This window comes from Pseudochaenichthys georgianus, chromosome 13, assembly GCF_902827115.2.
Source record: "Pseudochaenichthys georgianus chromosome 13, fPseGeo1.2, whole genome shotgun sequence".
Lineage (NCBI taxonomy): Eukaryota > Metazoa > Chordata > Actinopteri > Perciformes > Channichthyidae > Pseudochaenichthys > Pseudochaenichthys georgianus.
Window position 1 is genome coordinate 3,248,286 of NC_047515.1, and position 14,679 is coordinate 3,262,964.

A 14,679-nucleotide genomic window follows, 5' to 3' on the forward strand; every position below is an offset into this window, starting at 1 on the left:
AACTCATTTCTAGGTCTCATTCCTATACAACTCTACAGGGTTAGAAGCAGACCAGCAACTTGTAAATAATGATTTATGTATCTACAATTTGATCCCAGTTTGAGATGTTGAGTTGGTGGTTTATTATAGTATCCATGTAGAACTGCTTCTTGTCCGCATCTACTTACTGTACAGTCCTGAGATTGCAAGATGTGATGGCATCTGGAAAGCTAAAATGTTTGGATTTTTTTTTGGCTTTAACGCTCAGTTCCGATTTATTTCTCAGATGCGATTTGTTCAGCTTCCTACAATAGTTTTTTTCAGAATCAGATTTTAGTGGACCCTCACGTCCCTTAAAGGCGGGGTAGGTAAGTCTGAGAAACCGGCTCGAGATACACTTGTTGTTATATTCCATGGAATGCTCTTAACATCCGATAGCAATGAATATCTGAAGTGCTTTGACAACAAATACATAAAAAATTGTCATCTGTGGAAGCCGTAGTTCTGTAAAAAGCACGACCAATCATCTGAGCCGGCCCGGCTAAAGTAACTGGATGGCCTACCTGCCTGTCAGCCTTCCAACTGTGCACAAACTTATCTCGTGCACTCATTGGTCATGTGCGCGTTCCTGTGTGTTGGGGGAGGGGCTCTGTGAGGAAGGGGCAGATTTTTTCCGGCTGTGTATTTTCTAATTCTAGCGCACTCGAGCTGGTTTCTCCAAAATTACCCCACCTTTAACTTAGCTTCAAGATCAACAACAAACATTTGCTGTTGTAAAATAAATAAACATGTAGGCTATTAAAGTTAGAATATCATTTCAGGTTCATGCGCAGGGTGCAAGCGGGTGCAAGAGGGTGCAAGAGGGTGCTTTCGTGACCAGTGATAACGTGGATTAGAAAACAATAATTGAGGGGCCGTGTAGGCCAACATTCTAACTAACCTCGCACACACACTACTGAAATACTCTCACATTCACTAGTGAACACCTCACACACACACAACTGAAAATGAAACCTCACACATTAACTACTGAAAATTAAGTAAGTGTGTGAGGTTTCATTTTCAGTTGTGTGTGTGAGGTGTTCACTAGTGAATGTGAGAGTATTTCAATAGTGTGTGTGTGTGGTTAATTTTCAGTTGTGTGTGTGGTTAATTTTCAGTAGTATGTGCGTGCTGTTTAATTTTCAGTTGTGTGTGTGTGAGGTGTTCACCAGTGAACGTGAGAGTATTTCAGTAGTGTGTGTGCGAGGCCAGATGTTTTTAATCCTGACCATTCTTTCCATAAATGAACTTATATTTTGTCTTCAGTTACATGATATGATTACAAGATATTCCTCATCATTGTATCTTATTAGTAAAGTGCTTGGTCAGAGTACTGCAGATGGATATCGGTCATTAAAGTAGTGCAGGCGCAGAGAAGATGGATGTTGTGGTCTGACAGACGGGTCTTAGCCTCTGAAGTGTGCGAGCGGTGAAACGGTCACATGGTCTTCCATGTCCTGCTCCATTATGACTGAAGTGCTGCAGTGGTTAGGTTCATGGACACACACAAGAAATACACTGAGATACATAATCCCACATCGCACTAGACTGCTCCGCTCTCAAGTGACTGTGGCTTCAGACGTACGAGATAACAAGAGAAGGAAAGTGACAGATTCCATTTCACAACAAGGATGAATCCTTTTCAACATGATGCAGGTGTTTTTTTCAGAAACAGGGCAAACCTTTATTTGTTCTAGTTGTTGAATTGTGTTTACTTACAAATGTTGTTTGAAGTCCATAATTATAAAAATATGTTGTTTCCATTGTAAATGTAAAGTAACCTCATTATGGATCTACTTCTTCTGTCCGATTAAACAAAGTCATTAGAATAAGACTGCAAGGGGGAACATCTATTGCTCGTATCTTTGTACAACATAAACAAACTTACATTTAAAGGCATTTAAAGAAAAGCTAAACTGGTCATGTGGCTATCCCTGCTGCGAGTCATGCACACTGTCGCATGTTAACAGCAGGTCCAATCGATGCTATCGAGAGTTTCTGCAAGCTGGGCGGAATCAGTAAATCCGAGCCACGTCAGCTGCTGGTTGAGGCACCAGTGCTGCGGGGGGGTGTATACACACAGTTCCAAGCTGCTCTACAGGGTTAGGACATATATTACAATGTCTTTGAAGAACCTTACAATTAAGGTTGTGCAAAAGAGCACCACATGCAAATATTCTACATGTAATATGTATTATGTTCTCATCAGCTGTGATCAGCTCTTTCCCGTCTGCTGCCAGAATCAATTCGACGCAACAGAACCATCAGTGACAGAACTGCTGCGCACAGCGGGACCAGTCTTCTGTCCCTTCACATTTACTCATCCCACATTCTGCGTGTGTTCCATAACCTCACGCACATGTGACATGTCATTGAGTCCACCCTCATGAGACAAGAGAGCCATTAGGACACTTAACCCTATGCTGAAATAATCTGTGACATTTACTTTAGAAACAGGCACCACATCAACACTTATTTATGACATCTATTAAACTCAATGTTTAAGTTGAAGACATGTGGACCTGAGAGCTTTCTAAAAGAGTAGCACGTTCCGCAGCACATGCTCTCCATGTCCTGCTGCACTCTGACTGAAGCACTGCAGTGGTTAGGCTCATGGACACACGCCATCAGCTTCACAATCAATCTATGACCACGCCTCAACAGCATTGTGTCCATTTATCCTTTTGGTCCACAAACTCAACCAGCTCTCGTTTCTGTGGTATTCGTGTTACTAAGCTGCAGCCCCTCCCCACAGCCACACACGCACTGGAGCAAACTGTTCGCGTGACAACAGAGTTTCAGAAAGCAACACAACTTCCTTCAGGCTTTCGTGCAGCCACAGCCAAGTGACTACAGATGTTTTAGACTGAACAACAACCAACAACTTAAACTGTTAAAGCGTTTTAGAAACCAAACCACGCTGCGTTTCATTGTGCAATCTGTAATCTATTTAAGTAAAAGTTAAACATCCACCCAGCAGACTTTAAAAGTAGCTATGCATTTTTGAAGACTAAAACTGAACACTGACTTCCAGAAAACACATACTTGTACTTGTTTTAGTTCTATGAATAAGTAAGAACAGACATATGTTCTTCTCCTCAGCATATCCTCTCTGCCCCTACTCTGAATCTATCTGTTGTAAAGTCTTCATTTACCTCGTCGATCTCTTCATGGCTGCAGCTTCCCGTTACAGTAACAGTCAACAGAGGAGAGTCAGAGTGGTTCCTGTCCTGCTCAACAGCTCCAGCAACACACACTTCCTCCTTCTCTGAGCAAACTTTTAGCTCAGCCTGTCATCCAATCAGAACGCATTTCCTGACTGTGCAGACCCACCCCCTCTGCCTGGTGACCATCCCCCTTTCACCCAGAGCTGCTGGAAAGGTGATCCATCAGCAGAAACACAGAGAGGGAGAAGATGAAAAGAAGAAATGGAAGAAAAAAAAGAGGAAAGAGGAAAGCAAATGAGGAAAGGAGATATGACGCAGATGAAAAGGAAAGTGTGGATGTTGATTAGAGACAGAAAAGCAGAGGGAGGAGAAACACAACAAAATAAACAGGAAAAACAAAGTGGTCAAGAAAATGAAAAAACGATGAAAGAGTCCTTATTATGCTCTGTGGGGTTTCCCTCTCCTGTCGTGTGTGCTATAGGTTTGTGTGCATGTGAATGGTCTGCAAAGGCTAACATCCCTGTGGAGTTTCTCTCCCACACACCCCCCCCCCTGCCTGAAACACCTCCATTGGACTCCTTTGTTTACTTATGTTACAAAGTGACATCACTATGTTACACTCGTGCTTCTATTGGTTAGCGCTCCAACACATTGTACGTGATAGACTAAGGGGCGGGACATCTCTAAGCAGTTGACCAATAACAACAGAGCCGGCCAGCTAACCAATCAGAGCAGACTGGGCTCTGGTTTCAGACAGAGGGTGAAAAGAGGTGCTGCAGCACAGGCAGAGAACAACAAATAGCTTTTTGAACATTAAAGCATGCAGACATGTCCCAGTAGAGGCACTAGATAGTACATACAACCTGCACATGAGCAGAAGAGAGCGCCTTTAAGAAGTGAGACAAAGAAAAACATTGGAACAGGTGTGTGTGACATGACCAAAGATAAAGCCCCTCCGGGTCTGTTATTGTGGCCAGCCTAAGGCACACCTGTGCAATAATGTGTGAACAATATTTGAGAGAAATGGTTATTTTGTGTATATAGAAAATGTTTTAGATCTTTGAGTTCATCTCATGAGAAATGGGAGCAAAAACAAAAGTGTTGCATTTATATTTTTGTTCAGTGTACGTAACCATTTCACCAGGAGACTGTGCTCCAGTTCAAACACTGAGTAAGTGCATTGAACAAATCAATGACTGGATGTGTCAGAACTTTCTCTGATCAAACAAAGATAAAACTGAGGTAATGGTTTTTGGCAGAACATATAAAAGTTAGCGCTGAGCTTCTGTCTGCAATGTTCAAAACAACAGATGAAGCCAGAAATCTAGGTGTAGTCATGGACTCTGACCTGAGTCTCAACAGTCACATTAAAACAGTTACTAAATCAGCCTACTATCACCTAAAGAACATATCTAGGATTCAAATATTAACCCCACCATCTACCATCTCTGTAGGTCAACCAGGGTTTTTCAGTCTGGCCAGAGCCATACAATAGAATTATAATAGAGTTACGACATCTCCGTTCACTCCAATGGACCACTTTTTTTACAACAATGGCGGATCATGGAGCCCTCAATAGTTCCCCGGAAATTAGATTGCCTATAGCCTCTTTCGGCTCCCAAAGGGCTCTTCAGTTTACCACATATTATACCTTTTATAATTAAATCAAATGTAGCGCTGTTTTGACTAATGAATGATTTATATGTGTACACATATATCACTTGAATTATTCAATACATCCTTTGTACTGAAGTATTCAAAAGTAAAAATTACATGTTTAATATAAATGATTTGCTGTGGCCAAATGTTTTCAATGCATTTACAGACCCGTGTACCTCTCTGATCCCACCCAATGAATGCACTCTTGCTTGTAGAACCACGCTACACAAAGCAGATAGCAACACCTATAAAAACTCAAGCATAGACATTTAAAAAGGGGCTACTGGATCGACATTTTAAAATTATATTTAAAGAAAAGCCCCTGACAAAACAGCAGGGCTCTTTTTCAGTAACTATTAACTATAGAAAAAAAGACAGCAGCAGCTGACATCAAATCTTTGCTGAGCCTAAGGGTAATCATAAATAAATAACAGAGTGAAAATAAATATATTGCAATGCTCAAAACAGCAGCATCCAACCGTCTCTAATCCTTGGATATTACATGTCACTGCATGCATGCACGGAGCAGCTGTAGCACGGAGATCATCATCATCACCATCACCATCATCATCATTCTGTCTTGTATTACTTAACAAAAAAAAGCCGTTGGCGACCGACACATCACTACAGCATAATACAGGGTTCTAAACCTTTTCCAAAGTCAAATTCAAGCACTTTTCAAGGTGCATTTTCCAGCTTTTCAAGCATCTTACAGCTGTTGTAAATTACATATTTATATACACATACTCAAATTATTATTTCCCTACCTCACATATAATCAGATGTTCTTTATGCTATAAACAACCAAATGTGTGTTTCGTGATAGCATTCTACACGAGGATGAAAAATTAAAGAAAAGAAAACTAAGTTTAATATTTCAAAATTAGTGATCTGTACGTAGACTGGGCCTCCCATATAACCTGGCTGAGCCGATATACAGCAATCAGCCAAATAACTTTTCAATAAATTATTGATTACTATAGTCAGAGGTAAATGGTGTACTTTCCCTCCACTACATGTATTTAATACCTTTAGTTACTTCACAGATGAATGATGTGAAATATAATCAAGTGTTGAATCAGACTTTAGTTCCACCTGGAGTGAATCCACCAGCTACCCTGCAGTCTACAAAGTACTTCAGACTAGCTGCACCTTCACCAGCTACCCTGCAGTCTACAAAGTACTTCAGACTAGCTGCACCTTCACCAGCTACCCTGCAGTCTACAAAGTACTTCAGACTAGCTGCACCTTCACCAGCTACCCTGCAGTCTACAAAGTACTTCAGACTAGCTGCACCTTCACCAGCTACCCTGCAGTCTACAAAGTACTTCAGACTAGCTGCACCTTCACCAGCTACCCTGCAGTCTACAAAGTACTTCAGACTAGCTGCACCTTCACCAGCTACCCTGCAGTCTACAAAGTACTTCAGACTAGCTGCACCTTCACCAGCTACCCTGCAGTCTACAAAGTACTTCAGACTAGCTGCACCTTCACCAGCTTTGAGAACACTTTCATGATCAGTCATTATAAAACATATCAGATATATTATTCTGAAATGGACCAATCTGCACAACGACTACTTTTACTGTCTTTCACTTTTGATGAGAATACTTTCTACTTTCACTTGAGGACATTTTGAATGCAGGACTTTTACTGTGACAGAGTATTCCTACACTCTGGTACTTCTACTTTACTCAAGTACAAGATCTGAGTACTTGTACTTTTACTCAAGTACAATATCTGAGTACTTATTCCACCTCTGGTAGTGTATTAGTCTGAATTGTAGCCACAAAATCACGCAGAGCTGCATAAAAATAGACTCACAATGGTAACAAGTGGAAAATAATATCTACAAATGTGTCCAATGATTTCAGGTAATGTTGACTACTCAAGACACCCGACTTAGACATCTTCAAAGGAAGACTGTGTTCATACATGGGATTAAAGCAAAATGTAGTTTTACTTGTATAATACTTCAATTTTATATAAAAGACCGTTTGTTTTCATGTTTTCAAATAAACAAAGTCTTGGCTTTCAGAATATTAAACTTGTTTCGGCAAATTCAGATGATAAATACAACTTTGAAGCTTCGGCATAATTACAAGCAGAGAACGGACTAATGCAACGTCACAGCAGGCAGAACAGCAGCCGGTGTTTCTTGTGAGTGTTTCCCCGGTGCACAAACGCAAAAATACACACACACACATACACACACACACTCACACACTCGCGAGCTTCCCCCAGACCAGTAATACAAACGAAAATGTGTCTTCGGGTCAATGTGACTGATTTCGATAGAGCAAGTCACATTTGGTTTAGGCACGAAACATACTACCAGTAGAAATACATCGCTTTCAAAATCGCTCTGTGTCGAATCAATAGATTATATTTCGTGACTATAACACGAAATGCCGTTAGAGCTTCATCCTCTGAAGACCACAGGATGGCGTCTGTAACGCACATAACATATGTACGCTCCTATGAAATGGTTGTCCCCTGCAATTATTATTATCCCTCAATCGAGTTCGCTATTCAGCTCGCTAACGTTAGCTTAAACAAACGTAACATGCAACGTTAGCCTAATCTAAAATGCTCTACTACTACTATTAAAGGAAGCCTGCTAACTTGAAATGCAGTCATATTGTTTGGAAGATGTGCAATATTATTTATTTTAACTCACACATTCACACAGTTGGAGATGTATTGCCATCTTTCCTGCACTTCAGCCTGGATTACCACTCGAGAGCCTTACATTTCTACATATTTAAGTTGTATTATTTTAGGATCCTTGCACTAAGCTTTGATCGGTCGGCAGGTGGAGTTTGTACTCTATTTCATTTCTTATATAGAACATAACCTGTTTCAGAGCAGGTGACTTGTTCAGCATAAGTTACCAAGGAGATCTGCTCTGGTAGAAAGGGAAGTAACAGCGTAGGCGTGAAAAGCCAGATAACCCTGGAGAGACTTTACTAACCGCAGATCCTGCTTCTGCCTCTGTGTGAAATGTCACTGCTGTTTTCCTTTTCTAGTATTGCAGAGGCCAAGAGGGTATTTTAGATAACAGTGAATAATATACATGTACAGTATCCCACTGGAGGAGGCTGATGCGTTACCCTTTGCCTCCGGAGGAGCTGCTGGAGGAGGTGGTCCGACTCCGACTCTCCACCCCCATCTCTCTCCTCACCATAGTGAGGCGCTCGGTGGACATACTCTTCCTAAAGGAGACAATATTGTGTTTTAAAAACATATATTTACACTTCTTCTCCTCCTCTATTCAACCAAGATACACTCTGGTTTTGTGTACCTCTTGATGGACTGGAGCACCTCCTTCTTAGGAGAGGAGGGGGAGGAGAGGAGGCGCTTCTGCTGAACGTAGCCGTTATTCAGAGGTCTGGAGGGCAGAGCCTGCAGCAGCTGACGCACTGAAAGGAACACATTATGTTCATCAGCAAAACGGGAACTGAGAGACGATAATAATTCTGAATCTGAGACTTTGTGCTGTGTGTGAGGCCATGGTGACCCTGCACTGTGACCGATAGGACATGCAAAGTTCGGTTTTATTTTGTATTATCTTGATTAATGACACGTCATTCTGCGTTACTTGTTGCACTACATCACAATGCTTTGAATGCTTTTCGTATAGCCCTTTGAATGTGCTGTATAAATACATGTGCCTTGCAACAGTATGTGCAGTAAGACTTTAATTAGCGTTTGCTGCTTTCCAGATCCATGTCATGAAGGAGAATGTCTTGGCCATATTGATGATACTGATGAGAACATAGGTAGCGATGCTTCTGGGCGCTGGTACACTTTTGTCCGGTTACCTTTCTTACCCTTGGTGGTATGTGCTGTCGCTGTGGTGGGCAGGGGTCTCCTCCCAGCAGCGTGGCCCCCCGGCAGCTGACCCAGGCTCTGCTCCTCACAGCAGCCCAGCCTGCGCAGGGCGTCGGCCAGAGCGGCCTTCAGCAGCTGGATCTCGTCCTCCTGCAGCTGCAGCTTCTGCTCCAGGTGGGACACCCGGTCCTCCATGTCCAGGTTACTGCCCGCCGACACCGTGTCATCTGGACCGGAGGAGAGAGGGTTTCATTTAGATTCCACTTACAGAGACTAGCAGCAACAAGGCAGCCTTCAATGGGTCCCGATTGGCAGGAGTGCTAATTATTGTACTCCTGTTTATTATAAAAGTGTATAACAACTATGAAGTGCTTGTGTCAAGTATTTAACAGACTGGGTTTTATTTTGATATTATATAAGATATACTAAATGAATATGCCATGCCCCTTTAAACAACGCAATAGAAAGATGAACAAATAAAAGGAGAGGACAAACACTTGATTTGATCCAGTGCTGAAAATAAGCACTGGTAGTAAGTGGCTACAACACGAAGATTAGCAACTAGAGTGTATAAGAGAAACAAAGACATTAAGAAGCTGTGTGTGCATCAGAGGGAGTGTACACAAGAATAAGAGGAGATAATGTATAAGAACCATGAGTGACTGGATATTTGAACAGTTGGACTATCTATAGTTTATAGATATAAACACAAGCAGCTAGGGGTGTAACGGTTCGGTTCGTACCTCGGTTTGGAGGTCATGGTTCGGTACAACAACAAAAAAGCAAAAAAAAGTCCCAAATGCATAATTCCAGGTTTGTTGTTATTTATGTTTGAACAGTAGTGCAAGTTTCAGTTTAAAAATAAAGAACTCTGACATTTTGAATAATTAACTGTATTAAACAGTTAAAAACAAACCATACACAGTCCCACACACACTCAGGTGGCCATATTATCTATAATGGCTGATGTCAAACAAAAAGGTTTCATCAAGCTGTAAAACTAAAAAGAATGTCTTGATAATCATAAATAATAAGAAAGTGTTTCAAGAGCGCAAAGTCGTTGAAAAACATATGCCAAAAGCTTCCGTTATTTATTTTGGTCTCTCGGCTCTCATGTCTATTGGCTTCTTAAAAACAGCGGGGATCAGCTGTTGAACTGCTGTTGTCTTTTGCCGGGCTCCGGTGATTGGCAAATCTGGGTGATGCCTTCTGACATGATTTAGCATGTTTGGCGTGTGTTACCATTAGCATACCGCACCGCTATCGAACAACGCCGACACACCGTCCTCGTCCGATCCACCACTCGCACACCTCATCGTTGTTGTAGTCCACAGGGAACCCGAAATGTTCCCCCACAGCTGATTTAAAAGAAGCAGGTGGGTTCTAGCTCCTGAGTGTTATCTGAACTCACCATACTAACTTTTCTTCTTCTTGTATTTTGTTGTTTTGTTGTTGTGTTTCTTCTTGTTCTTCATTTGTTGTTTAAGGGCGGCTGGCAAACAGCTTTTAGGCGCAATACCGCCCCCTGGATTATATATAGTGTAGTGGATGCTGCCCTGAATGACACTTTTTTTCCCAGTCTAAAAAAAAAGGCGTATTCGCCATGTGACTGCATGTGCCGAACCGTGACGTCCGAACCATGACGGTACGGGACGAATACGGATACCGTTACACCCCTACAAGCAGCTGTTTAGGTGCAGTGTTAGATATCTCCTGCTGCTGCTGCTGCTGCTTTGTGAATCAATGGTTTAGAGTTTCCCAAGAGCATGAGAGAATACAGGACACTTGGTTTGAATCATTCAGACCCCATGTGCATGTGTGACTCAGACAGGACAAGGACACCAGAGAGCAGGTTGTGGTGGGTTTGTCCGAAGAGACAGAGTGTTGTCCTCTTCATTACAATCTGACACATGAAGAAGTATAGGTGCCCTGTCGTGTTCTCAACCATCAAAGGTTCAAGGTTTTATTGTCAAACGCACGTTGTGTAGTTTTAGTATCAATGTTTTGATTGGTAGATTCAGATTGTGTTTGGATGTTTGCATCAGCGTTCCAGTGCATAGGACAGTCATGGAACTGTGAGGAGAACAATAAAGATGTTGTAAACATGTAAAGCAGATTTTATTTGAAAGTTTGGTTTTGCTAATGCTTTAGGTTGGGGAAAGGAATGTCTACATGTGTATACTTGAACTGAAAGTAGAAGTCTTTGTCCAACATTTCCATTTAACCAATACTTTAGTCGGCCTGAACATCTAATAGCCTCAGCTGTACCTCTTGTTTAGTGCTTAACACTAGAACCGCCAACGGGTACATTTTACCCGCAGCTGTTTTTTTATTGTATGTAACTTTTTTTCAATAAAATATTAACGTCTCCCAGTCCGTGACTTTTCCTGAAAGTGTGTTATGTAACACCCTGTGTTGTTAAAAATGGTCAATATGAAGTCAGATTGAAAAAATCGCCCAAAAAAAAAAATGGATATTTATACCTATTTCCGCCAGCGGGAAATATTTACCTCATAGAAATGCAGCGCTCCTCGCGCTATTGATTTTGCGATCAAAATGATCAAAATACTACGGAGGGAAGATATTTATCATCTGAATTTGCCGAAACAAGTTTAATATTCTGAAAGCCAAGACTTTGTTTAATTTAAATCAGATGAAAACAAACTGTAACGGACCCTGCCGTGTTATCTATGATTACTTTACTCTTACGTTCATAATTTCAGCCGGAGGGGGGGGGGGGCGGCGCTGCTGGAAGAGCAGATTGCGAGTGAGAGGTGCCTGTCTTCGTCCCTTTACAAGCTTCAAAAATGTATTTATCGTGTGATTTTGGAAATAAAAGTTTCATATTCTGAAAGCCAAGACTTTGTTTGTTTAAAATCAAACAAAACACCCGAACCCTGAAAAAAATAGTTGTTTACGTAAATCCACGTTTACTCTGAAATGAGCCGTTGCGACTTCCGACTGATTTTGATAGAGCGGGTCACATAATATGAAAAGCTGAGAGTCCACAGATTATATTGGTATACATGTCATCCCTGTGCGATCAAAACTCACCGTTCTGTATGGTACATTGTACCTTGGAAATCAATAGCGGGTAAACTTTACCCGTTGGCGGATATAGGTATACAGCGACCTCTGGCGGTTCTAGTGTTAATAGCAAATATGTGCATGCTAAACTAAAAGGGAGATGGATGTATAAAGAGAACTGGACAGTGTTGGAGGCAGGGCCCTTTCGTTCCTATGAAAGTTGCTCAGTGGGACTTGAAGCCAAAATGGCTCTCAAGTACAGAAATACCCAGATCTTAAGGGGGTCTGGGCCCATAGAGCGTGTGCATGTGCCTTTACTTTAGTCAGAGCTCCAATCAGTGGGTGTTTCTCAATGTCGAGTACGCTTGCTTGGTAGCACATGTCTTCGGAGTCACTTCCTTCAGAAGCGAGGCAAGAATCCTTCCTGGCATTCGGAAAACAAAGAGTGGAACAGGCTAGCAAGTGTGCGTCATATGAGAGTCTTACATTTTCCGCCACAGATTTGGGGAAATTGGTCCGTGCGCAAAGCATTGTGGGGATTTAAAGACCGCGGAGTCTACACATGTGCAGCCTCGAAATGTCTCGCTACGAAGTACGCCGGGCTCGGTAGAATTCCAAGTATGCTGGACATTGGAACAGTCCTTCGGTGGCACTCCATGACGTAGTATGCTTGAAATAGTGGCTCTGGAGCAGCTTTCTTCGACATTCAGAAACACCCAGTTACTTCACAGCAGCCTCCTGTCTGGTCTCAGCTCAGTCAAATCAATGGAGAGGGAAATGAACCCTGGATTTGAATATCAGCGCACTTTTAGAATCTAATAATTTAAATAAAATATATTAAAGTGTTTGTTCTAGAGTTGATTTACATTTTGAAAAAAATATCAAAATATTTAAAAAGGTCTGTTTTTCAATATAAGTCAAAGGTATTTATAAATGATAGTAGTTTTGGGCCCAATGACGTCACGACACTGACGTTGCAGTAACACCAGTTGGCCACTACCAACATTTGCTTCAATGCCCAGCTCACTTCCTGGTATGTTCGTGTGAACATGGTAAAGATGAAACCTTCTAAACATCAACGTGTTAGCATTTAGGTCAGACACTTGCTGAAGTACAACTTGGCTGCAGACACTGCTCATCACTGCTGCTGAGTCCCGGCCCCTCACATCCCTCCATCCTCTTCTTTATTCCTCTTCCTGAACTCTTTCCAGCCTAATCTTCCAGCACCCTCACACCCACCATGATAACATCATCAGTGTGTTGGAGGCAAACTGCCCAGTGCAGATTATGAATCTGTGGCCCACGTCTACAGATTACAGCCAGCATGTTTCTGGGTCCACTTTTCATCCATCCTAAATTGTAAATCCTGACCCCTCTCTGTCAACAGTCAGCTCTGTCACAAATGTGTCCTCACAGATTATCATTAAAGAAAGAGACATGTTACTTACTAAGAAAAAGTTATGTTCAATCAGTCAAATGTTAACAGCAATGCTTGAATATACTGCATGTACTCCTCTTCACAATGTAGTCTTTATTTAAAAGCCTAATGTGTCAGAGGTTTCTGTTGCAAACATGTTCAACAACAACATGTGCAAACCAGCTTTTTCAGAAGTGTTTCTTTCCACATAGAATGTAACCAGTACTATTTAAGAACATAACTGACAGTTAGCCATAACATAGCTACTGTATTTCAGTATCAGACTTCCAAATCAGTGAAGACTTTAGTTAGTCCAATGTGCTGTATCAGGAAGGCCAAGCCATAGAATAGAATGGGAGGGATGAAACCCTCTTTAAAGGTCACACATGCAGAGCACACAGCACACACAGTGACATGTGTTCTCTGCTTTGAACCCATCCTATAGTAGGAGCAGTGGGCAGCTATTGCACAGCGCCCGGGGAGCAATGGGAGTGGGGGGAGAAGGGGGATGTCCGGTGCCTTGCTCAAGGGCACCACGGCAGGGCAGGAGGTGAACTGGGAGCTCTCCAAGTAACAGTCCACACTCCATATTTACCCTACTGACTGAGCCACTGCCGGACATAAGAGTGGTGCAAGTCCTAAGTCCTAAAACCCAGAAATGATTTAACATTTTAGGGCTACCTCGTTTCGTGGTCAAACATTGTGTTGATGGGTTTTTGGTTAGAACCCAACATAGTGTGGTATATACAAGTGTTTCACGTTTTGTAAAAGGTGGTGTTAATATGTGGAGATGATGCTGCCGTAGCTCGTGTGTAAGTTTACCATACACGGGTTTTTCTGCAATATTCCAAAATCCAAGGGAAACTTGCAAAACTGACTTCTGGGTTGGCCAACACACATACATCATCCATGCACCACTATATAGCTAAAAACATCTCAAATTAGAAAACGTTTATTTCTCTCAATGCCTGCTTGAAAAATAAAACCGAACAAGCTTACAAACAAAAGGCCAAACAAACAGCATTACAACAGTATTTTATAACGGGGTCTATGCAGGAATCCTGAAGTCAGATGTAAGACTTTTTAAGACCCTTTCCATACATTTTAAGACCTCATCCCCACTTTGAGTTTTCACCGGTTGCCTTGGCGACACACTTTACCTCACATTGACTATATACAGTATTGATTGTCCTTCCTCCTTATCTTCCAACCATTTGGACGAACACTTGCGTTTCCCCATAACGATGTTGCTTAGCAACCGGCGTAAACGGACCTGCTATCAAGCAGTGAGCGTGCGATGTCCTGTTCAGATGACGTCAAACCCAACGGGATGCCATAAATAAACTCCACAGAATCACACTACACACCTACGCCATGATTACATTCAGGCAGACTGTAGAACACAACCTCTTTGGACCATTTATATACTTATTGGAAACAAGCTACAAAATGTAATACCTTGGAAAATGCCCTTTAATACTTTTTAATAGCCTTAATTTTCGCTAAATTGATTGATCAACTTTTAATACTTTTTAAGACCCCGCGGACCCCCTG

General features: G+C 41.9%; 1 protein-coding gene across 4 annotated transcripts in view; it reads right to left on the reverse strand.

Moving 5' to 3' along the window:
* The window catches only part of eml2 (EMAP like 2), a 52,144-nt gene that overhangs the window by 22,714 nt on the left and 14,751 nt on the right, over positions 1-14,679 (reverse strand). For 2 of the 4 annotated variants that reach the window (XM_034097300.2, XM_034097302.2), the window contains exons 2-4: positions 8,672-8,908; positions 8,152-8,269; positions 7,961-8,062 (exon numbers count right to left, since the gene is read on the reverse strand). In XM_034097300.2, the coding sequence (XP_033953191.1) occupies positions 7,961-8,062; positions 8,152-8,269; positions 8,672-8,908 (457 nt within the window). Of the gene's footprint in view, positions 1-3,176; positions 3,287-7,960; positions 8,063-8,151; positions 8,270-8,671; positions 8,909-14,679 lie in introns of those variants that run through there. The other 2 variants (XM_034097301.2, XM_034097303.2) reach the window with 2 other exon arrangements.